The sequence below is a fragment of the Macaca mulatta genome, chromosome 3 (assembly GCF_049350105.2).
Source record: "Macaca mulatta isolate MMU2019108-1 chromosome 3, T2T-MMU8v2.0, whole genome shotgun sequence".
Lineage (NCBI taxonomy): Eukaryota > Metazoa > Chordata > Mammalia > Primates > Cercopithecidae > Macaca > Macaca mulatta.
The window spans coordinates 174,133,051-174,155,485 of record NC_133408.1 but is presented as its reverse complement, the minus strand read 5'-3'; the positions used below and the strand labels follow the sequence as shown (position 1 = coordinate 174,155,485).

The 22,435-nt window shown below is 48.7% G+C and overlaps 1 protein-coding gene across 15 annotated transcripts in view; it reads left to right on the top strand.

The window, feature by feature from the left end:
* Positions 1 to 21,756, top strand: part of AKR1B1 (aldo-keto reductase family 1 member B) — a 199,383-nt gene extending 177,627 nt beyond the window's left edge. For 13 of the 15 annotated variants that reach the window (XM_077995028.1, XM_077995032.1, XM_077995026.1 and 10 more), the window contains 9 exons: positions 12,657 to 12,824; positions 13,510 to 13,626; positions 14,609 to 14,686; positions 14,978 to 15,100; positions 15,604 to 15,710; positions 16,036 to 16,117; positions 16,712 to 16,795; positions 18,732 to 18,814; positions 21,339 to 21,756. In XM_077995028.1, the coding sequence (XP_077851154.1) occupies positions 12,657 to 12,824; positions 13,510 to 13,626; positions 14,609 to 14,686; positions 14,978 to 15,100; positions 15,604 to 15,710; positions 16,036 to 16,117; positions 16,712 to 16,795; positions 18,732 to 18,814; positions 21,339 to 21,381 (885 nt within the window). In that variant the 3' untranslated portion in view covers positions 21,382 to 21,756. 15 annotated transcript variants of the gene reach the window in all.
* Positions 21,757 to 22,435: the final 679 nt, after the last annotated feature.

The window sequence follows — 22,435 nt, the reverse complement described above, 5'->3', positions numbered from 1 at the left end:
GGATGCAATATGTAGCATCTGCATAGTTTCTTCAACTGTACTCTTTCCTTGCAATGTTTATGAGTATCTCAGTGTCCCAGGATGAGAGATTTTGTGGCAGTGGCAGTGTAGCTTTGCCATGGTGGGCTTGCCAGGCCTTTCTCATGTCTGAGTGCATGTGTGACCACACGGGGTTGGCCAACTTCGGGTCTGGCTCACTGTGATTTCATGCTATGGGGCTGTTTCTCAAGCCTGAGGGGGCAGGTGTGTGGCTGCTTTGATGGCCCGCCTGCTTGCCTTCTAAGGATTGCCTATGGGGCTATCTCCCAGGCCCAAAATATGAGTGCATGGCTGCTTAGCTGCTTGGAAGTGTGTTTGCCAGGGCAATCCACAGGGCCATTTCTCAGGTATGGGATGCAGCCACACACCTTCTTGGCTGGCCTGGGTGCATGTCTGCTGGGGGTGGCCAACAGAGCTGTTTCTCAAGTGTTGATTACACACGCAGGTCCTTTGGGCAGGTCAGCAGCATGTTCACGGTAGGGGTGTGGTCCCATGCTGCTCCTGTGTCTTAGGCCCTGGGCATGGGCACACAGCTGCTCTGTGGGCCCAGTGGCATGTCGGCTGTTAGGTGGATCAAGGACCCCTCTCACTTTGGAGAGGGTGTGCAGCAGTTTAGCTGGCTTAAGTGTAGGCTCTCCTTGGACAAGACTTCCAGACTCTTCCTCCAACTCTAAAACCAGACAGTGTGTAGGTTGGTTTCACTGCTGTGCAGGACCGGAGTCACAGGCAGTCCTGGGCCCAGACTCCATGCAGCTGGAGTTGTGGGATTCGGCCACCTGTGTGGGCTTCACACAGCTACTCAGTCAGCTTCTCGTTTCTCCAAGCCCTGGTTGTGAATGTGAGGCAATCCAAGGGTGTGTTCATGGAGGGAGTAGGTGCTATAGGCCTGTTTTTTCAGGCTCTGTACATCTGCATATGGCCACTCTGCTGGCCTAGGGGTAGGCATGTCAGTTGTTTGATGGGCTAGGCCCTCTCCTGCTTGAGGGAGGACACATAGCCATTTGGCTGGCTTAAAGGAAGGTTCACCCTGGGTGAAACTGCCAGACTGTTCCTTCAGCTGTATTGCAGATGACAGGGGTTGGTTTCACTGTGGTGCAGGACCAGAGTCACAGCCAATCCTGGGCCCAGTCTTTGTGCAGTTGGCCCACATGTGGGCTTGGTGGAATGAAGATGGAGCCCCAGTGCTGGAGAAGTGCAATGGCTATGGCCTCCAGAGCAAGGCACAGTCCAGAGATGGCTCTGATCTCAAGATGGTGCCATGCTGCAGCAGCTTGGCTCACTACGGGAAGGGTGTGTGCATCCCTGTGCTCCTAATCCAGAGTGATACAGCTATATGGATTCCCAAAAGCTCTTCAAACTGGGCACAGGGCTTGCAAGGACTGTGGGATTATTTCATAATGAGGACTGGGGTCATTTACAGTGGCAATGGAGACTGGTGGAGTTCTTTTAACTTTTCCCTACAAGGGGACTTCCCTCCTGTCTCTGGGCTGATGCAATTGTGGCAGGCAAGACGGGGCTACAGATGCCATGTGCCTCCATGGTACTCTCTTGGGCTTCCAATCACTACAAGTTCCCCTCTACTGCCCCACTGCACCTTAATGCTCTCTTTTCATAATTCCAGTTAAATATTCGCGGTTTATTCATTCCCTTGGTCCTGTCTTGTGGCAGGGATAAGAACTAGGCATTTCTAATCAACCTTCTTCCTGACATCACTCATTCCAAAATTCTTAGTGTGAGTCACAGTTTAAAAATTTGAAAGCTACTGGTAGTAGTTGAGAGTTTGAGTGCTATAGTCAAATTCCTAGGTTTAAATATTGACCCTAACATTTACTTAATGTGAGATCTTAGCAATTGTTCTCACTTCTCTGCATCTCAGTTTCTTCACATGTAAGATGGATTGGTAATGGTATCCATGAAAGGGGTGGTTATGAAAATTAAATGATTTAATGTACATAAAGCTCATAGAATGGTGCTGGCCATATACAAAGCTCAACAGATATATGAGCAGCAGCAGCAGCACCTTCATATAACATATGCCAAGTGCTGAACCATAATCCAGTGTCTGAACGATAATAAAGACTCAGTAGTGGTTTGTCATTGTGGAAGAGACTTCTGGTGCTCACCATACCCATTCACTTCTGTTTTCTGGCACACAGGAGGATGACACTTCCCCATCCCATTGAAGATAGGCCTGACTGGGCTCTACCACCAGATCTGGTCAAAGGATTATAGGTAGAAGTGATGTGTGCCACTTCCAGGCCTGAGCAATTGATTGCTCATTTGACACTCAGGTTCTCTTTTGCCTTCCTAAGCCAAACCCTGAAGCCTTAGGTTGGGACAGCAGGGAAACAATGTGGTAGGACCTCCATAGCTTGAGTCCTTGAGTGACAATGTGAACAGAGCCTACTGCCACCCTCAGCTCCACCAGCTTGTGTTGGACATGTAGCATGTAACCTTCGTTTGTTTATAGCAGTTTTATTGAGGCATAATTTACATACCATATGATTTACCTTTTTAAATAAACATTTGGGTGGTTTTTTGTATATTCAAACTTGTACCAGATCTCGCAGGGCCTTGAATGCCAGGCTCAGGAGTTTAAGTTTTATCCTGTGTGAATTGGACAGTTCATAAGAAGTTGTCTTTTAATTCAAAATGTGTTCAGATTATTAAGGAAATAATCTGACAAAGAGTATTCCCCATTTGCTTCTGGCTTCTTCCTAATTTTTCCCAAATGTTATAAGTTGTATTTTCCTTCTTAGCATCATGTCATCGTTACATGACTTTGTTTTCCACTTTCACCTTAACATTACCTCATATATATTTTTCTCTGTGTCTTTATCATCTTTACTTTTGATGGCTACACCTTATCTCTTGCTCTTGTTGGATATTTATAGTTTTACTTTACGTATACAGCATTTTAAAAATACATACATATATGTGTATACCTGTGTGCAGGCCTAGGACTAAGGGGAGGCAAGAGCCAAGGACATAAATGTAAGGAAGCTCCTACCTTCTGGCATGAAAATCTGCACCTGTGTACCTCATTTGCCTTACCTTGGTCCCAGCCCAGCCCTATACCTGTGTGTGTGTGTGTGTGTGTGTGTGTGTGTGTGTGTGTGTGTGTGTGTGTTTTCCTTTTAAATTATTTCCTTGGGAAATAATTCCCATGATGGGAGATTACTGGTTCAGAGCATGTTAAGATTCCAATTACTAGAGTGTTTCTCAGGAGGATTCCATTGAAGATTTTTTTTCCCTTTTTCAAACTAAATTTTGATACGTATACTTATCAAAAGATGGGAGATCAAAAATCTTGAGATGTGTACATTTTACAAAGATTACAGAGGCAATGGGGGATGTTGGGGGCCATTACAATAGCATGTCTCAACTAGAGTGCTATTGTTGCTATAGAAATTCCACTGATACAACTTTTCACATTTGCATGGCCCAGCCAAAATATTCTGGGTTTATTTATTTATTTTAGAGACAGGGTCTTGCTATGTTGTCCAGGCTGGTCTCTAACTCCTGGGCTCAAGAAATCATCCCACCTCAGCCTCCTGAGAAGCTGAGACTATAGGTATCACTCCAACTTTAGACACAGTTATACCTTCATGTAATCAAGCTGTATACTCAATTATTATCAAAACAGCAACAAAGCCTCTGATATTGAGTCCATGTCCCTAACAGATGACCCTTCTGTGTGTACCAACCTGGCCTCTCAAGGTGTATCATTTTCACAAGAGATTAGCTCTTTGGATTTGGACCCAGGAGTTTCAACTGGCAGAGCAACCTCCAAGTCAAGAGGACTCTCATGGAAGAAGGAACTTGGCTGTTTTACACAAAGCAAGTTCCCAGTTTTAGGCTCAAGTTCAAATTCTGTTACTTGGGGACAAATGAATTTGCCCAGTAGCAACAATTTTTATAGAAGTTACATGGAAAAATATCTGGGCTAGTCTGTTCCGTATAAATTTTTCCAGGAGGGAGCACTTTTAAAGAAAGCACTAAATGGAAAATCACCAGCATGGAGTTTAGAGAGGCCTAGTGCTTGAGTCATTACCAGGCAGATGGAGTTCCCAAACTTGCATAATTAGGGGAAAGATTGGAGGGTGATGGAGCAGAAAGAGCAGTTGGGGTGAGGTAGAGTATCATGAAGAGAGCTTGTTGGAAAGAAACCAAAATTGTCTTCAAGGATCTTCAAGTGACTTTTCTGAGGCTATCTTGGAAAAATGTGTTTTTCTACCTGCCAATTAGGGCTGATCAATTTATTATTTTGTACCTTCTAATTTGAAATACTGGAAGCTACAATATTAGAGTTAACTTTTTCTTCTGTGGGTTTCTGTCAGTTCATTTTTCTTCTTCTAGAGAGTTTTGCTAAGTTACTGTACTGGAAGTTACTGCTTTGATAGAGTCTCAGTTTCCAAAGACTGATGCAATTTGTTTTACTGACTCTGAATGGAGAGTCTTTCCAAATTCTTCTGAGTGTTCTGGATCAAGCTCATCAAGGCTTTCTAACCTCAAGAGCATCAAAGGATGCTGGCTTTTGGTGGAAGGCTTGCTGAACCACACCTAGTATGCACAGACACAGCTAACACCTGTTAGCTGTGTTAGAATGGGGTGCAAAAAGAGCTCTAGAAGGCTGCAAAAAGAGCTCTAGAAGGCTACAAAAAGGCTGGGCAAACCTGTATTTTGTGAAGGTGCTTTGCAAAAAGATTGCAAGCCATTTTTCTGGCATGCACCTTTGTCTAAGAACAAAGTACGGTAAACTATATGTGTAGTCAGTATGATTCACATAGATTAAGGACAAGGTATTCGTCAAATTCCCAAAGAGCATCAAACTGGGGTTGGACAATAGACAAAGGCATTCTTCTGGGCTCTTAATGAAACCAAAACTTATTTCCAGTCTATGTACTGATGGGATGCCTGTTATTTTCGCTAAAGCATTCGCTTTCGCACGAAATACAGCAGCTGAGGAACTCTTTTCTGCCACGCGGGACGGGGGCTAGCGATGGGGGCGGAAAGAATTCGGTGCCACTAGGACCTGGCGGAAAAAGCATCCCTGGCGGAAGAGGCATCCCCGCCGACCCCTGGGGTAGGCGGCCGCGGAACCTCGACGCAACCAATCAGAAGGGTCCTTCGCGTAGCGGCGCGCCAACCGCAGGCGCCCTTTCTGCCGGCCTCACGGGCTATTTAAAGATACGGGCAGCGGCCACGACCGCACCGTTCTGGGCGGGGGTCTGGGGAGCGCAGCAGCCATGGCCAGCCACCTCGTGCTCAACAACGGCGCCAAGATGCCTATCCTGGGGCTGGGCACCTGGAAGGTAGGTGGTTGGGGGTCGCGGGCCCTGGGCTCGCCTCATACTCTCCGCGCGGCTTGTGTCGGGGAGGGACCCGGAGTGACCCTGAGAAACCCGCACGGCGGACGCCCGGGTTGCTGGGTCACTCGCGCCGGCTTGCAGGGTCCCCAACGGGCTGGGGTCGGCCCTGCGGAGACCCGGGCCTTGGCTCCCGGGGCTGGCCCTGGGCGTCAGGGGAGACATCCTGCGAGTGGGGTTTGGGAACAGCTCACGGGAGCCCTCGCCCCACCGCGGGCAACCCTTGATGGGCGGCCCCCCGGTCCGCATTTGGTGTCCGAGCGGGCGCCCCAAGCGGCACAACGCGAAAGGGAGGCGGGGAAAGTGGGCTTAGCAGACCGGTGGACCTCCGGCGCAGAACAGGGACGTGGAGCCGTCGGCGAGGTGTGGGGGCGCGGCCCCAGCCTCCTCCCCCTCGCGGCACCTGTGGCCCCGTTGCCTTACTTGCAAATAGTTTGTCTCAGTCGTTTCCGTTCTTGCCATCCCTCAGGAATAAGCATCTTAAGCGCGTAGAGGGCAGAGAATTAAATTAGGTGGGGCGAGTTTGCCCGGACCCAGCTGCTAACAAGGCTCAGTGCGGAGCTCCTCGGCCAGGCGCCGCCTCGGGATGTCCTGGGCCTGGAGCTCGGGACAAAATCTGGGCACCCCATAGCCAGTTGATAATTCAGCAGGCGCCAAGCTTAGCATTTTGCCTGGAAAACCTCAACGCCACACAGCGTCCCGGAGAAGTGCCTGGCCGGATGAAAATGACAATAGGACATGAAACACCATAGGATATGAAACAGATGATAATATGATATGAAAAACTAAAAATAATAGCCTAATTATCTGAAAATTGAGCAATAAATGTGGTGGTATGGGAGCTGAGGCAAAAGCCAGTATTTTTAAGTACTAAGTATCGTATATTATATTCCACAGCCATAACCTGGGTTTCTCTCTGTTTCTATTTTCGTTGTTTGTTTGTGACAGGGTCTCGTTGCCCGAGCTGGGGTGCAGTGGCACAATCATGGTTCATTGCAGCCTAGAACTCCTGGGCTCAAGTGATCCTCCTGCCTCAGCCCTGCGGGTAGCTGGGACTACCGGTGCTCACCTCTACACCTGGCTAATGTTTTTTCTCCCCTCCCCCCCAGAGACAGTCTCCCCTTGTTGCTTAGGGTGATCTCCAACTCCTGGGCTCAAGGCACTCCTCCCACCTCCCCTCCCAAATACAGGTGTAAACCATCTGGCACGCCCACGTCCCAGGTTTTTCTCTTAAAATTTAATATGGGCCTGGGCGCTGGATATTTACACACAGCCAAGGGAAGAAAACAACAGAAAGGACTGAGTGAACTGGGAGATGTTTGAAATAGGACAGAAGAGTTTACATGTACCCTAAAACCTGCTGTTGAAAATTAGTAAATATGAGGTGAGTAAGAAAAAGGTCATTTGCATCAGGGAGAGTGTTTCTTGGCCAGAATGATCAGGGTACATAATTTGTTTCCTCCAAAACGTCCAGTGGTGTCTCTGAGGGTGTAATTGAATTACAAACATGACACCAAGCTAATTTCCGTCTGTTGCAGGTTATGCTCTTGGAACGGATGCGGAAGGATGCTTTCTTGGCAATTGCAAATACTTTCTAAGCATGATGCAGCACACAGATATATACATGTATCTGGAATAAAAATTACCTGACAGTACTGAACCTATGTGGGCAGCATTTCAATATTTTTACTCTATTCCATTTTTCCAAAAATTATTGTCGTAACTCTAGAAGCTAGTTTTGTGACCCATCATTTGAAAATCACTACTCTAGGGTAAATAAGGAGAAAAAGTTTATTTTTTTTGAGACAGGGGCTCACTGTCATCCAGGCTGGAGTGCAGTGGCATGATCATGGTTCACTGTAGCCTTAACCTCTTGGGCTAAAGCGGTCCTCATACCTCAGCCTCCCAAGTAGCTGGGACCACAGGCATGCCACCACACTCGGGTAGTTTGTTTTTAATTTTTTATAGAGACAGGTTTCCCTATGTTGTCCAGGCGGAGGAGTAAAAGTTTATGGAAGAGGGTTTCAGATCATTCACTTGAGCACCCCATGCCCCAAAAAGCTGTGTATTTGTTTAAGATAGCATCACATCATAACATCTGTACATTTAGGTTATGCATTCCAGTAGACAGTTCATTGAGAACTTGGATAATGTCTGCTTCATTCATTATTATGTCTAGCACTTCTCACAGTGCCTGGCAAATATAGTAGTAGGTATCCAAAAGTTAATGTGTTGAATTCACGTGAAGAAGTAAAACGACTTTAGAGATAGCTGTATGGTGAAAGCGCCCACTTGTATTTCTGTGGATGAGGAGATCAGGTTGGTGTAGAATTGTATGGTGGGGGCAGCAGGGAATCGTGGGTCAAATTAATGGTATAAGGATGGACTTGGAGGCAACTTCCTTTTTTTCTTTTTTAATGACTTAAAACCTTTCCCTTGGGCCGGACACGGTGGCTCATGCCTGTAACCCCAGCACTTTGGGAGGCAGAGGCGGGCAGATCATGAGGTCAGGAGATCGAGACCATCCTGGCTAACACAGTGAAACCCTGTCTCTACTAAAAATACAAAAAATTAGCCCGGCATGGTGGCATGCACCTGTAGGCCCAGCTACTCTGGAGGCTGAGGCAGGAGAATTGCTTGAACTGCAGAGGTGGAGGTTGCAATGAGCTGAGATCCCGCCACTGCACTCCAGCCTGGGCAATGGAGCAAGACTCCATCTAAAAAAACAACAAAACAAAACAGAAAAACCTTTCCCTTGTGTGTGTGTATGTATTCTTTCACAGATGCTTGACAAAAGGTGATCTTTTGCCTGTCTTTGTGACAGCTGGAGAAGGCCCTGCAGGCAGGTGCAGTTCCTTATTTTCCTGGGTCTTTCCATGCTGTAGCGGCTGTGTTGTACCTTTCAGACCCTCAGCAGGATTCTGGTAGTCTCTACTCTTGAAGGTCCTCAAATTCCATTCTCACCTCAGGTGGAGGTTTCAGGCAGGTGGAGAGACCATCTCTGCCCCAGACCCATGTGGCTTGGACAGGGTTTCTTTCTGGCAGGCTTGCCTTCTACAATGGATAGTAAACAAGGCCACTGGCCAGGCACGGTGGCTTACACCTGTAATCCCAGCACTTTGGAAGGCCAGGGCGGGTGGATCACCTGAGGTCAGGAGTTTGAGACCAGCTGACCAACATGGTGAAACCCCATCTCCACTAAAAATACAAAAATTAGTGTGGCATGATGGCGGGTGCCTGTAATCCCAGCTACTTAGGAGGCTGAGGCAGGAGAATCACTTGAATCCAGAAGGCGGAGGTTGCAATGATCTGAGATGGCACCACTGCACTCCAGTCTAGGTGACGAGCAAAAAAAAAAAAACTCCGTCTCAGAAACAAATAACAACAACAAAAAACCATCATAGCATTGTAAAGCCAGGAAGCTTTTAAAACAGAGATGGTGTCTGGTGCCAGCCAGTGTCTTGTTACTGATAGTTTTTAATCTAGTTGAAAAATTGTTGGAGGTAAATAGTCATTGTAAGTCTTTTATGTATGCTCGCAGGATACTCGTAGGGCTGAAGGTACAAGTATGTTTCTCCATATTTTACTATGATCACTACCTCCCTCCCACCTAGGAGCCTTGTGTGACTCCCCCGCAATGTTGCCCCAAAATAAAATTATAATATCACAGATAATATTGTACTTCTGCTTATGGCCAGTAGCCTTCTAGAGGGTCACAAGCCATTCTATAAGCTGAGAGGTTTTTTTGCCCCAAAGAACTAATTTTTGTCTCTTTGGGGCAATAGCAACCACTTTGAGAATGCACGAGGTAAAAGAAAATGTGCCAAGAAAGACTTGCTCCACCTTCCCCAAGTGGGGTAAGTTCGTGATGGCCCAAGATCCTTGGATGGGGTGAGGGTTGAGGCGCTGTGGGCATGGAAGTAACACAGGAGCCAGATTTACGGTTCACTTCCCTGGTGTCTCTAAAGCCCCCATCTCCTCCTCTTCAAGACCAAAGATATTTAAATAAGCCCTGCCCCTACAGGGTCAGTCCTGGTCCATCCACATCTCAACTAGTTAGAAATAGCAGTGTCTTAGAATTTGGGACAAATTGATGAAAATAGAACAGGAGGAAGTTAATCTCTGTTGCCAAACCTGATTCTGAGTGATGGTTTCCTGTTCCTTGCTCCAGGATTATCAGCATACCATTCTCATGCTTCCTACTCAGGTCGGTTCCTTTACCCAAAGTGAAGTGTCCTTTGCCCCGTCCCCCTACCCTTTCATTTCAGTAGCAACACCTGCTAACTAGAGAACATTTCAAAAACGTACGACGAAGAAGAGTTCCCTCTTCCCAGATATCCCGTGGTTAATATTGCAAAATATCCAGTCTCCGAGATACTTTGGTTTTACCATAAACACGGTCCTGTGACGGTTTCCTGTTTGGCACTGCGGCTTGCTTTTTGACTTGCAGAGGGAAGAGAGCGAGGGGTGTCTTGAAGTAACTATCAAGGACCTGTAAGCAAAAGGGAAGAGGACTAGGTTTTAAAAGGAGTGTTGTGTGTATCTGTGTAGGAGGGAGACACTGATTTTAGTTATCAGTGTCTCAGAGTTGGTATTAGCCGACCGGTGTTATCAAAGGAGGAAGTGGGACCCCTGTCTTGAAGAGGTGGTGGAGGACTCAAGGGCAGAGGCTTCTCACTGCCATCACTTGGTGCCATCAGCCCAGAGCATTGCAAAGTCACTGCCCAACGTAGAGCTTTGCAGAGCCAGAAGTTCCAGGAGGAATGGGCATGCATGGCTTTGCCCATTAAGGGCACACAGATTAGTGGCAGGATCGGGTTAGAAACATGTAGGATTTGTATGATTGAGTTGCAATTGGAGTGTTTCATATGCTGCATTTCTATAGCTCTTCATCAATAATGGCTGTGCCTGGATGCCACCCAGCATGTTTTCAGTTTACTTTCTTTTTAGAAGTCAATCTGGACCCTTCCCTCTGTTTGCATTTTCTCTTCTTTGACGTGGAATGGGGAGATGTTGTCATCCTGTGTTGGCATTCCCAAGTTTAGTGAACAGTTTCTCACCATAGCTTAAGTTGGCTGCTTCATTTGTCCTAAGGCAAATTAGTATCTCTCAGGGAAGGGCTCTATATTGAGATCATTAACATTGAATGTGCTTGTGGATCCTCCTACATTTTCATTGCAGAGGTGACTTTTTCCCTGAGCACTTTGGTCAGCCTCACAGCATACATGTCTCAGTGAATGGCACATATCCAAGGAGCGATCGGCAGCAGCTTCCTCGTGACCTCTTGCAGTCATTGTGTCCTTTACTTTCTAGAAAAACATCTCACAACTTTCTTTTTCATTTCGTGCCAACCGTTTGACAACCTTGATTATCCTAGTCTGTGCTCTATGGATTCCAAAGAACTGAAAAACCACTTTAATCTTAAGCAGGAAAAAAAAAAAAATGTGTGTTTGGGGTGGGGATTGATTGACTTCCCAAATGACAGCTGCTGACGTTAGGTGTCTGAGATTCAGGGTTCTAAATGTTGTCACCAGGATTCAGCCTCCCTCTGCTTCCCTCCAGCAGCTCCAGGCTGACATTCTCCCAGCTCAGTGACCCCAGCAGAACCAGGGCTGGTCTTAGTGGTTCCAATTCAAGTGCAAAGATTGAGTCTCATGGCCTGGGTTGAGTCGTGTTCCTGCCCCCGCACCAGTTGCGTGGCAGGCGGTGCATGGCTAGGGCGAGCCTGCGGAGTATGCCCTCCCCTCTGTCCCAGGCTTCGAGGGATCGGGCAGGCACAGTATATATAGTACATGCTGCAGCAGCTCCTCAGAGAAAAATCAATCAAGGCACCATCAAGCCTGGGGAAAGTTCAATGTGTCCTGGGCAGTTTCCTGCCTGGGCCCCAATTGTTCTCTCTGGGGTAGGGATGTCCTCTGCTCTCCCTGCTCTCATCAGTGGTGACTGTGCCCGGACACCACTCAGAGCCTGCGGTAAGGCATTCTTTCCGGAAATTGAGAATCTCTGTTCTTTCAACCGTGCAGAGTGGGGAAGGCTGCAAGAGCAGCTTCTGAGGTCCTCTAAAGGTCTCCTCTTAACCCACACCTTCGATGAGCAACCCTACCCTGCCTCGCTGGTCCCTCTGAGGTGGAGAGTGAGCGCCTTGCTAACAGGCTCTGGTAATGGGCTTGTTCATTTGGGTGCCTTTCTTCCCCAACACCTGTTGAAAATAGCTGATGTCAAAACACAGATGTCTGCAGCTGCCATGGCCCTGGGGGGGTTTTCTTTTCATTTGTTTCTACCCCAGCTCTTCAAAGGAATGCACTCTGTTCATTCAACAGCCCACTGCGCACGTTTATTGTTCAGCTCTGTAATCGTAGCAGGATAGTGAAAGTTGGGCGGTACTTGTCCATGCAGTCTGTCTGGGTGCCAGTGAAGCACGATGCCATTGTAGGCACTTCCTCCTCTTCCAGTAGCCAGGCTCCCCACAGCTGTTCTGGTCACTCAGATGGTCAGGTGGCTTGGCCATGGACACCCATTCAGTCATTTTGCCAGGTCTACCACTAACCATTTGGTGATCTTCCATGATCCACATTCCCCCTGGTTTCCCTTTAACTCATTTCTGTCTGCTAATATCTCTGAGGGGCCCTCTCCCCTGTCTCTATACCTCTTGAAGCAGATCCTCATACAGTGAGAATTGACACATGGGCCTTTGAATCAACATCAGTGATGTTCTTGACCTCATGATAATCTCCCAGAACTGCTTGAAAACAAGCAATTGCTGGTATCAGAAGCCATGCATGAAAAGAGAGCATAAGGGGCAGGCATTCGCTGGCTGAACTGGGGGGCCAAGTGGGAATTGGGGTCCGTAGGACAGCTTTTTTTGAAATATTTTCAGATATTTGGAGGAAATGGTTTCCCTTACTATCTCAGCATTGAGAGTGTGGGGAAATGTTTTTAATACAGTGGTTTGCAAATCAGTGGATGTGAAGAAGCAAGAAAATGAGATGACTTCAGCATATCTTTTAAAAGTGATCTGACCTGCGCTTCAGTGGCTGTCAGATTCTCCTACAGGGCAATCCTGTGTGGCCTTTCACCTCCATCCCCCACATCTGAGGCTGGTAGTCCAGAATGCTGCGGAAGTGACCTGGTCTGTCTTCGCTGAACAAAGCGGCAGGCTGGTCAGCAGGGATCGGCGGCCGCCACTGCCCCTCTTCCTTGCTGGGCAAACTCTGCATTCTGCAGGGCTCATGTACTTTCTCCTTTCAGTCCCCTCCAGGGCAGGTGACTGAGGCCGTGAAGGTGGCCATTGACGTCGGGTACCGCCACATCGACTGTGCCCATGTGTACCAGAATGAGAATGAGGTGGGGGTGGCCATTCAGGAGAAGCTCAGGGAGCAGGTGGTGAAGCGTGAGGAGCTCTTCATTGTCAGCAAGGTATTGTTCCACGGTGGGGCTGGAAGGGTCTCTCGGTCCCATTGTTGGTGCATCAGCCCAAAGCCAAGTCCACACTCAATACAGCTACACTTTTCACTGACGGGCGATTCTTCCAGGGGAAACGTGTCACTCAGGGCCATACAGGGCTCCAGAGCTTGCCCATCCTTGGCTGTCTGTTGAACGTTCATTCCGTCTGGGCCCATTGCTTAGAGCCCCATGCTGATGAGGCTGAGGTTGTGGATTGGCCCTCCCTCTCCAGGGAGTCGCTTTCAAGGATGGAACTTGGTTCCCATCTGCAGGCTGAATCTCTACTGCTGGCCACTGTCTTTGACCTGAGATATCGATGCACAAAGGATATGAGGCAGGAGAATGGGGCTGGCTCCACAAACACCAGCCAGGGGGGGAAGTTTCCCTGAGAGTTCATGCTTAGGCTTAGGGCAGGCTGGCCAATCTGTCCATTCCATTTTGTGTCCTCTGTTTGGTCCTTGTAAGAGGTCTCGGTGACCTGGTCATCCTGCCTGCCTTTGGAAAGTTAGGATCTAGTACACAGTGGAAATGCCCTCACAACCATTCAGAGCGTCATGGTGAAACAAATGGGTTTTGGGGAGAGGAGACTGCTCTGTCTTCCAGCCAGGAAGCTGCCTTGTGGCTGGCAATGATGACGTGTGCCCTCTCGCTGGCTTAGCTGTGGTGCACGTACCATGAGAAGGGCCTGGTGAAAGGAGCCTGCCAGAAGACACTCAGCGACCTGAAGCTGGACTACCTGGACCTCTACCTTATTCACTGGCCAACTGGCTTTAAGGTATGGGATGCCTGGTGCAAACCAGGTCCCCCGGGGCTCAGGCGCAACCTGTGGTGTATTTTGAGCTCCCTTAGCAGGTTATGTGTGGGTGACTTTCTGTTCTTGCTGCTCAAGGTATAGCCAGTGAATCATCAGCACTGGCATCACCTGGGAGCGTCTTAGAAATCACAGTCTCGGGCCCCACCCAGGTCATTTGAATCTGCACCAGCAGTGACTCACATGCACACTTCTTCCAGGTTTGAGGAGCACTGCTCTTTGTCAGTTTTTAGTTGTGCAATTTAAAACTGTCAGCGAACACGGCTGTTGTCTGTAGTGCACATGGCCATGCGGCACGGTCAGTACCCTGGCCCTCCTCTCCAAGCACGTGCACACATACATTCCACACACACATGAGTCCCCACCCACATTCTACACACATACCCTATCCTGTGGAGGCCTGATAAATATTTGTTGGCTGTCTGGTTCTTTGCACAAGAAGAACTTGAGAGTTATTATGTCTTTTGCCTTTTTTCTAGCTGCTGCCTCAGTTTTCTGCTGTCAGCCGGGTTCAAAGTGTGCATTTAGCTTTATCCTGTAGCCCTGTTTTATTGCACCACAGCATGTCAGGGCTGGAGGGACTTGACTTTTATCTTTGGATTTTAGGGATAAGCCGGGGAGACTGGGCCAGGTGGTAGTTTTATAGGCCAGTGACCAGCTGGGCCTTGGGCCCCGTGAGTCCTGGTCTTGAGTCCTTCCTGTATCCACACATTGCAGTCAGTGGCGGGGCTCATCTCTGTGGCAAAGTAGTGTCCGTGTCTCCAGCTCCAGCCCGTTTGATAGAGAAGTGTTGGCTGTCCACCTATTTCCTTTTCATACTGGCACACAGATGGTCCCTAGCCAGCTGTGGTGGTTTAGAATTGTTTTAGATGCCAGCTTCCCTCAGCAGGTCTGTGAAGGACTATTACTGATTGTTTTGTCTGTTTGTTTTTTATTGTAATGACAGCCTGGGAAGGAATTTTTCCCATTGGATGAGTCGGGCAATGTGGTTCCCAGTGACACCAACATTCTGGACACATGGGCGGTAAGACAGCCCCTGGTTGGACCTTGTTTTCATGACTGGTTCCCTCCTCTTAGGAGCAATCTGCCTGCCATTTCTCACATTGCATTTTGTTATTCTGTCCCTGTTGTTTGCTCTTCTTATCTCATTAAAGCCAGCCTGGCTTTCGTCTCACTGTCTCTTGGCTTCTGAAAGGTCGAATTCGCTGGCACTGAAGAGTGAGGGCAGGACCCATTAAACTGGTGCAAAAGACACTTCTGATCCTGTGCTTTCTGGGCTCGTTTCTGCACCACACAGACACACGTTTCTCTGTAGGCCATGGAAGAGCTGGTGGATGAAGGGCTGGTGAAAGCTATTGGCATCTCCAACTTCAACCATCTCCAGGTGGAGGCGATCTTAAACAAACCTGGCTTAAAATATAAGCCTGCAGTTAACCAGGTAAACGTCCCCCAGGGACACTGGCATTGCAACGATGCTGTTTTACTATCTGATGCTGGTAGGGATTTCTCATCCACCTCACCCAGCGAGTGTCCAGGAGGCAGCTCCAGAGTCCTGAGTTATGATTCAGCATGACACAGCACATCTGGGAGAGGAAATTTACAGGAAAGAAAGGGTTTGAGCCTGGCTTGTGACAATTTGGGTTCTGACAAAGAGGCAGCCATGAGATCCTCAGACCTGTGATAACTGATAAGTGGCTAAAGCCAGGAAAAGCCTCTAGGGCCCATGAGAACATCTATAATAAGATGATAGTAATAACATGGTAACATCAGGGATACTACCTGGGTATTGTAGGAAGGTACAGCTTATCTGGGAAATAGGGTGTTTGTTATACATAGTTTTCTCTATGGGCTAGGGAGGGACTTTAGCATAGGAAGCTTCATCTGTGTCATATCAGCATGTAGCCACAGTGCTCCCATCAGCTCTTGTGTTTGCATTTGCAGATTGAGTGCCACCCGTACCTCACTCAGGAGAAGTTAATCCAGTACTGCCACTCCAAAGGCATCGTGGTGACCGCCTACAGCCCCCTCGGCTCTCCTGACAGGCCCTGGTGAGCTTCCCACAGGCTCATGCTCCCTTGTCACTTGGTGAAGATTAGAAATGACTAAAAAGAACAATTTAGCCTCAAGGAAGATGTTTCTGGGGCTGATCTGCAAAATTTCCCCCGAGTCTCTTGCTGGTTTTCCTGGAAGGGTTGGCGTTTCTAGTAGCAAGACACCTAGTCTTTTTCCAAAGGATTGGGGGTTCCTAACCCAGCTCTGAGGAAGAGACTGGTGGCTGCCCTCTGAGGTCGATGGGAGGATTAGGGTTAGGGTTTCTGGCTGCCATGAGTGACGGCCATGATGGTGTGACCTGGACTGTCTTTCTATCCTCAGGGCCAAGCCCGAGGACCCTTCCCTCCTGGAGGATCCCAGGATCAAGGCGATTGCAGCCAAGCACAATAAAACTACAGCCCAGGTACAGCCACTTCAGGTGTTCCTGACTCTCCAGAACTCCCTGCATTCCTGATGGTCCTGTTAGCCAAGAGGAGGAAGTGACTGAGCCTGTTACCCCCTCACAGGAAGTGTGGTTCAGGGTCCTCAAGTGCAGAGTGGACAGGGCACAGATGGGGGCTTTAGAAGAGTGGCATGGGCTCTTAGAGTAATAGTGCCTGCCCCCACTATCCCAAGGGTGACTGCCACGAGGGCCAGCACTTGTTCATTGATGTGGAAGCTCATCTCTGTACAAATGTAAGAGCTCTTACCAGCTGTGCAGGGAATGTTCTTTCCCCTGAGTGGTAGTGTGCGTTCCTAGCCAGTGGAGGGCCTCACGTGGTCTCGTGATATGCCTGAGATACTGAAGCATGTGGCACGGTGGCTAGCGCAGGACTCTGGAGTCAGATCTGGACCTGAATGCGTCGCCTACCTGTTGCTAGCTGTGACCTGCCATCTTGGAGGCCCTCTCTGATCACCTGTGGAGTTCTCGCATGTCCTTCTGCGGGTTGTGTGACACTGTGATGATGGTGCGAGTGCCCGGCATGTGTACACACTCATTGTCTCCCTGGGCTCACAGGTCCTGATCCGGTTCCCCATGCAGAGGAACTTGGTGGTGATCCCCAAGTCTGTGACACCGGAACGCATTGCTGAGAACTTTAAGGTAAGATCTTGGCTGGTCAGGCCTGGCCCTCCTCCGTGGAGTGGGCGGTGGAGGAAGCCGCTCATCCTGTCCCTGGAGTGTCATCTGTGGGATCCCCACATCCTCTCCTCTGAGGCCAGGGAGCCATGGCGAGCGAGCCATAGACTGAGACGGACACCTCCCCGGTGGGGTCATGTGCAGAGCCAGGCCTTGTGCCTCCAGGGCCCCGTGCTGTGCACACACACACCTACACCTTTGCTCAGGCCCTTCAACCACACCGAGAGGTTACCCAGAGAAAATCTCGCTCTTGAGCTTCACTGCCTGGACCTGCCCTGCGCTGAAACTGTTAGTTACCAGCTGCATAACCTTGGACAAGTCACTTAACTGCTCAGTGCCTCAGCTTCCCTATCTATGAAATAATACCCATTTTGAGGGTTGTTACGAAGATTAAGTGATGCATCAAAGCACTTCACATGGTGCTTAATACCTTAGTAAGTGATCGAGAAATGTTGCTGTGCTGATAAGCCCAGGGACCGCAAAGGACCCTCTGGACCATTTAGCCCACTCACCAGCTCTGCAAGGAGTTCATGTGATGATGGACAGAGCCTAGACGTGTGTCAGGGCACAGGCAAAGTGCTCAGTGTGGCAGCTGGAGCAGCTCAGGCTACCGGGCACCACCTCCCTCCCCGCCCGTCCTTGCAGCTTTGGTGAGTCGGGGTGGGGGCACGCCCAAAGGAGAGCAACTCAGGGGAGTCCTGATGGCCCAAGCTCTGTTCTCATGGAGCGAAGTGGCTCTGCCAGGGAAGCTCTGTCTTTATCCAAGATCTGTGCCGCATGCAGCACAACCATGGGCATGGGGCTCTTGGGCAGGCCCCAGCTCAGGTGAGCAGCTGGTTTTGCCTGATTCCACTGCCCAGAGGCCGTGGCCCTAATGCCTGCCACCTGTCACGCGTGAGACAGGGATGAGAGTGATCCCTGAAGCGGGAAGTGGAGCCCATTGTTGAGTAGAGGAGACGTTTTTCTTCTTACGTGCAGGTAGATGTTCTGAGTACACAAGATAAAGTGGCAAAACCGTGGCCACTGAGGGAAAGGCATAGCCCACCGGAGATGCATCCTTTGTTTCATATTTCATTTTTTAAGGAATTAGGAAAGAAAAAATAAATGACTAATCTCAAAATGCTAACCTATTTTATTTTTGCATCTTATTGCACATTTTTCTGTGATCGTAATCACAGAGCCTGTAGCAGACTCTCTTTCTGCACATTTTGTGATCATCTGAAGCTAAGAGCCCTTCGGCTCTGGGAGTGTGTGTTGGCCTCATGTGGGTCTCACCCAGTGCTGCCTGCCTGCCTCCCTCCCAGCCTCCATGCCAGCTGAGTTCTGTACCATCTGCTGCCTTCATGCAGGTGCTTCTCTTCTCCCAGTATACCTTTCTTGCCTTTCCTGTCAGAACCTTATGCTTCTTAGGCCATGTCAAATACCACCTCCTCTTCGGCTGTGGTGGTTCAGTTCCCCAGCTGGAATGCATTTGGAATACCTCTGCCCTTCCTGTGCTCTGTTGAGTGCCTTACACAGTGTGTGATTAGTTATTTGTGGCACAGCTGTAGAAATACCTCTGCCCTTTGTTTGCTTCATCAGTAGAGGCAAAGACACATCTTACCCATGATTCTACTCCTCACTGCAGCGTATCACAATAGAAGTGCTCAGTAGTGTTTTTTGAAATGAAATAAAATGTATCATTTCCCTGGGAGGTTCTGGAAAGGAAGGACTGTTTTCATCGTTCCATATATTATCTAGCCCAACATGCACATTTCCTGAATAGTAATATAATCAGCTTTTTCTAAGTTCAGTTTATCATCTCTGCTCAAAGCCATGGAAGACATCTGGGTCCTGCACAGTATTTCGTCTTTTGTTTTTATTTGCAGAGCTTACTGGATTTTTTTTGTTTGTTTTTTAGGTCTTTGACTTTGAACTGAGCAACCAGGATATGACCACCTTACTCAGCTACAACAGGAACTGGAGGGTCTGTGCCTTGTTGAGGTGAGTGAGCCCCAGCGTGAGGAGCAGTTCCCAGGAGATCCTCAGATACTGCAGAGCAGAAGAGTGATCCCTGCAGGCCTCAGCGCCCATGCGCTCCTGTCACAGCTGTTCTTGCTTTGCACATTACCTTGCTTTCTCTGCCACATGACCTTACATTAGCTGAACTGCATGAAGCCAAGATGCCAAGAGATCCGCTCCTGATATCTTCTTCTAACCACGGGGCATTGTTGGCCTGGCCTGAAGTAACTACATATTTTGGCATTTAATTTTAAAATCCTAGTGGTTCATCTGAAACCAGGTGATCCCAGGTGACCCTGGATCAAACTCTGGAAGAATTTGCCTGTGACTTTTTGTCTTAATGACCCTAATGAAAGGGGTTTGGTCGGAAGCCCCTGGGGCTGGGGTTTGAGACAGTCCCAGCTCTGACCCTGGTAAGCCACGTGGCTCCAAAACAGGCCCTCCCTCTGAGCAGCAGGCACCTCCGTCCCTCCAGCCATACATCCTCTGGTTCTGTTTCCTCTGCGTGGTAGTTTGGAAGGAGCTGCCTAGGAAGGTTTTCTGGGGGTTTTCTCTTTTCCTACCATTACAATAACTAGGTGACGCGTGTAAGTCACTTCCTGCTTTTCAAGAAGGAACTGCTCATTTTGCAGTGGAGACTAAGACCCTGTTTCTCTTTCACTACCCTTATTCTCATTTGAGCTGTTTCCACACACTCTCCTTTAGTACTTCCTCTTCTAAGCAAAATTTGAACATTCCCTAAGATGGGGTGGGCCACCAGCTTTCCCTTTCCAGTCTGTCCCCTCTCCCTCCCCGGAGTTTGCACTGCTGGTGGCTTCAGCCACTGCCCCAGGCAGATGTGTGCCCAGCCTGCATCGTGGACAATAACTTTGCCCTGCTTCAGGCATGCGTGTGTCTGGAGAGCCTGCTGCTGCCACACTGTGGCCTCACACTCAAAACAGGCCACAAACAGAGCATGTCACAGGCAGCCCCAGGCCAGCACCCTTTCAGACGTCTTTGTTAATGCTACTTAGCCTTAGACATTGAAATCATTTTTGGATCTAGTGGACAAGGAGGAGAGGAATAAATCAGTCACCAAGCTACTTTCGTTCTCCTTTCAGAATCTCCCGTTCATCCGTCTTCCTTTTCCTCTCCCACTTGAGACAGTGGATTGAAGCTCTTAGGGCTGAGGAACCACAGTGGTTTTCTCATTGCTCCCTTTACAGTTAGACTCCTCTGCCCTCCAGTATTGTTCTAGAAACTTCTGTTCGATTATCCTGTTGTGTGGTGGTGAGTGGGAGGAAGAGACTAGCCCTGACATGCCCAGGTCTCCCAGGGAGTTTTCTCTATACACATGCCACCCCTCTGGCAGATACTGCTTTACTGAGCCTGACCTGCTGATGTCAGTGTCACTCTCCTTGGGTACACAAAAAAGGCAGGCCATGGAGAACTTTTGAATGGTTTTGAATAAGAGTTACAGACTCTAAGCACCCAGCTCAGATTACATAACTCTGGCCTTGCATGCCTTGCTCAACCATCTGTCCAGTGTTCCTGCCTTTATGTTCCCAGCACAGCCATTGGCCTTACTAGATGGACAGTGGGTGAGCTTTGGCAAAGACGTCTGCACCTGTGCTCCCTGCCCTGTTTCCAGTATAAAATCTCCAACCGTTGATTGTGCTCACTTCAGCCCCCACTGATACAAGGAGGCTCCCTCCATCCTCAGAGCACTTGCCGTTGCTTCTCTTATCCTTAGAGATTCAGTCACATACAGAGTTTCAACATCCCTTTTTTTTTTTTTTTTTTTTTTTTGAGATGGGCTCTTACTCTGTCACGCAGGCTGGAATGTAATGGCATGATCACAGCTCACTGCAGCCTTGACCTCCTGGACTCAAGCGATCCTCCCCCCTTAGCCTCCCAAGTAGCTGGGGCTGTAGGCGTGCACCACCATGCCTGGTTAATTTTTAAAATTTTTTTGTTAAGATGGAAATCTTGCTATGTTGCCCGGGCTAGTCCCAAACCCCTAGCCTCAAGTGATCCTCTCGCTTCGGCCTGGAATTATAGGCGTGAGCCACTGTGCCTGGCCTACCTTCTGATATTATTACACCCTCTTATTGTTTAAGACCACAAGATGCTGTCTGGTCCTGCCAACTAGACTGAGTTACTAGGAGGCAGAAATCGTGTTGCCATCCTGCATGGCCCAGGCACAGTGCTGGGCACATGGGGAGGGGCGTCCGTCACACGTGTGCCGCTTGGTGACAGTAGTGGTAGAGGGGTCTGCAGTGCTGGGCACATGGGGAGGGGGTGTCCCTCACACGTGTGCTGCTTGGTGACAGTAGTGGTAGAGGGGTCTGCAGGGTGAGTTGCTTCCCCCAGCTGCAGAACCGTGATCTGCAGATTCAGAACTAGCTTGTTGCCTCTGAGGTTCTGTTTTCTTTCTTCAATGAGACACATCGTTTCTCTGTTGGGAGTTGGGTATAGTCAAAATCACCTCTTCAAAAAGCAACTGTTTTCTCCTTTCTCCTGACAGCTGTGCCTCCCACAAGGATTACCCCTTCCATGAGGAGTTTTGAAGCTGTGGATGCCTGCTCATCCCTAAGTGACCTATACCTGTGTTTCCTGCCTCATTTTTTTTTCTTGAAAATGTAGTATGGCCTCTGTCACTCAGCAGCGGGACAGCAACCTGTAGAGTGGCCAGCGAGGGCGTGTCTAGCTTGATGTTGGATCTGAAGAGCCCTGTCAGTAGAGTAGAAGTCTCTTCTAGTTTGCTTTGCCCTTCTTTTTGCCCCGCTGGGGAAAGTACAACCTGAATACTCTTTTCTGACCAAAGAGAAGCAAAATCTACCAGGTCAAAATAGTGCTACTAACAGTTGAGTTTTGACTGCTTGGAACTGTAATCCTTTCAGCAAGACTTCTCTTTGCCTCAAATAAAAAGTGCTTTTGTGCGCTTGGTTTTGTGAGCTTTGGTTTTTTAAAACAATAGCAACCTTCTACTCACTTTCAACCATCACTTTCCAGATAACCCGTAAAGCAGGCCCGTCAGTGATGCAAAAGGAGTGAGGACTTGGCTTTTCTACAAGTCCTCATCTACAAGTTGGGGGCCCCCACCCCAGTACTTTACCCATTTAGCTTTAGGGCCGTGGGTTTCATCCTGGCTGCACACCGGGTCACCTTCGGGGGGTTTAAGGCTGGTGATGTCTGGACCTCGCCCTGGAGGCTGATCTGATTGTCTGGGCTATGGCCAGGACAGCAGGAGTGTACAGCTCTCCAGGTGATTCCAGTGTGCAGCCAAGGCTGAGCCACAGCTTTAGGGTAAGCCCATGTTCGATTCCACAGATTCCTTGGTTGCTCCTTCTCTGTGTGAAGGCCGAAGTCGGTGTTTACTAAGCATCACAACCTGAGAGAAACTGCTTTCCTGAAGCCTGTTGTCTAGACGAGAGGAAAGACAAGCATAAATAAATAGCTTCCGATTGGATAAGGATGAAATAGGGCTGCAAAAGTAAAGGCTTTGCGGCAGAATGCTGTTGTTTTTGTTACTGTTTCTTTATCCAGAGTTAAGTTTGACAAAGGCCAAGAAAGGAATGGAATAGACAAGTGCCGACTTGAAACTTCATCAAGTTAGGTTGT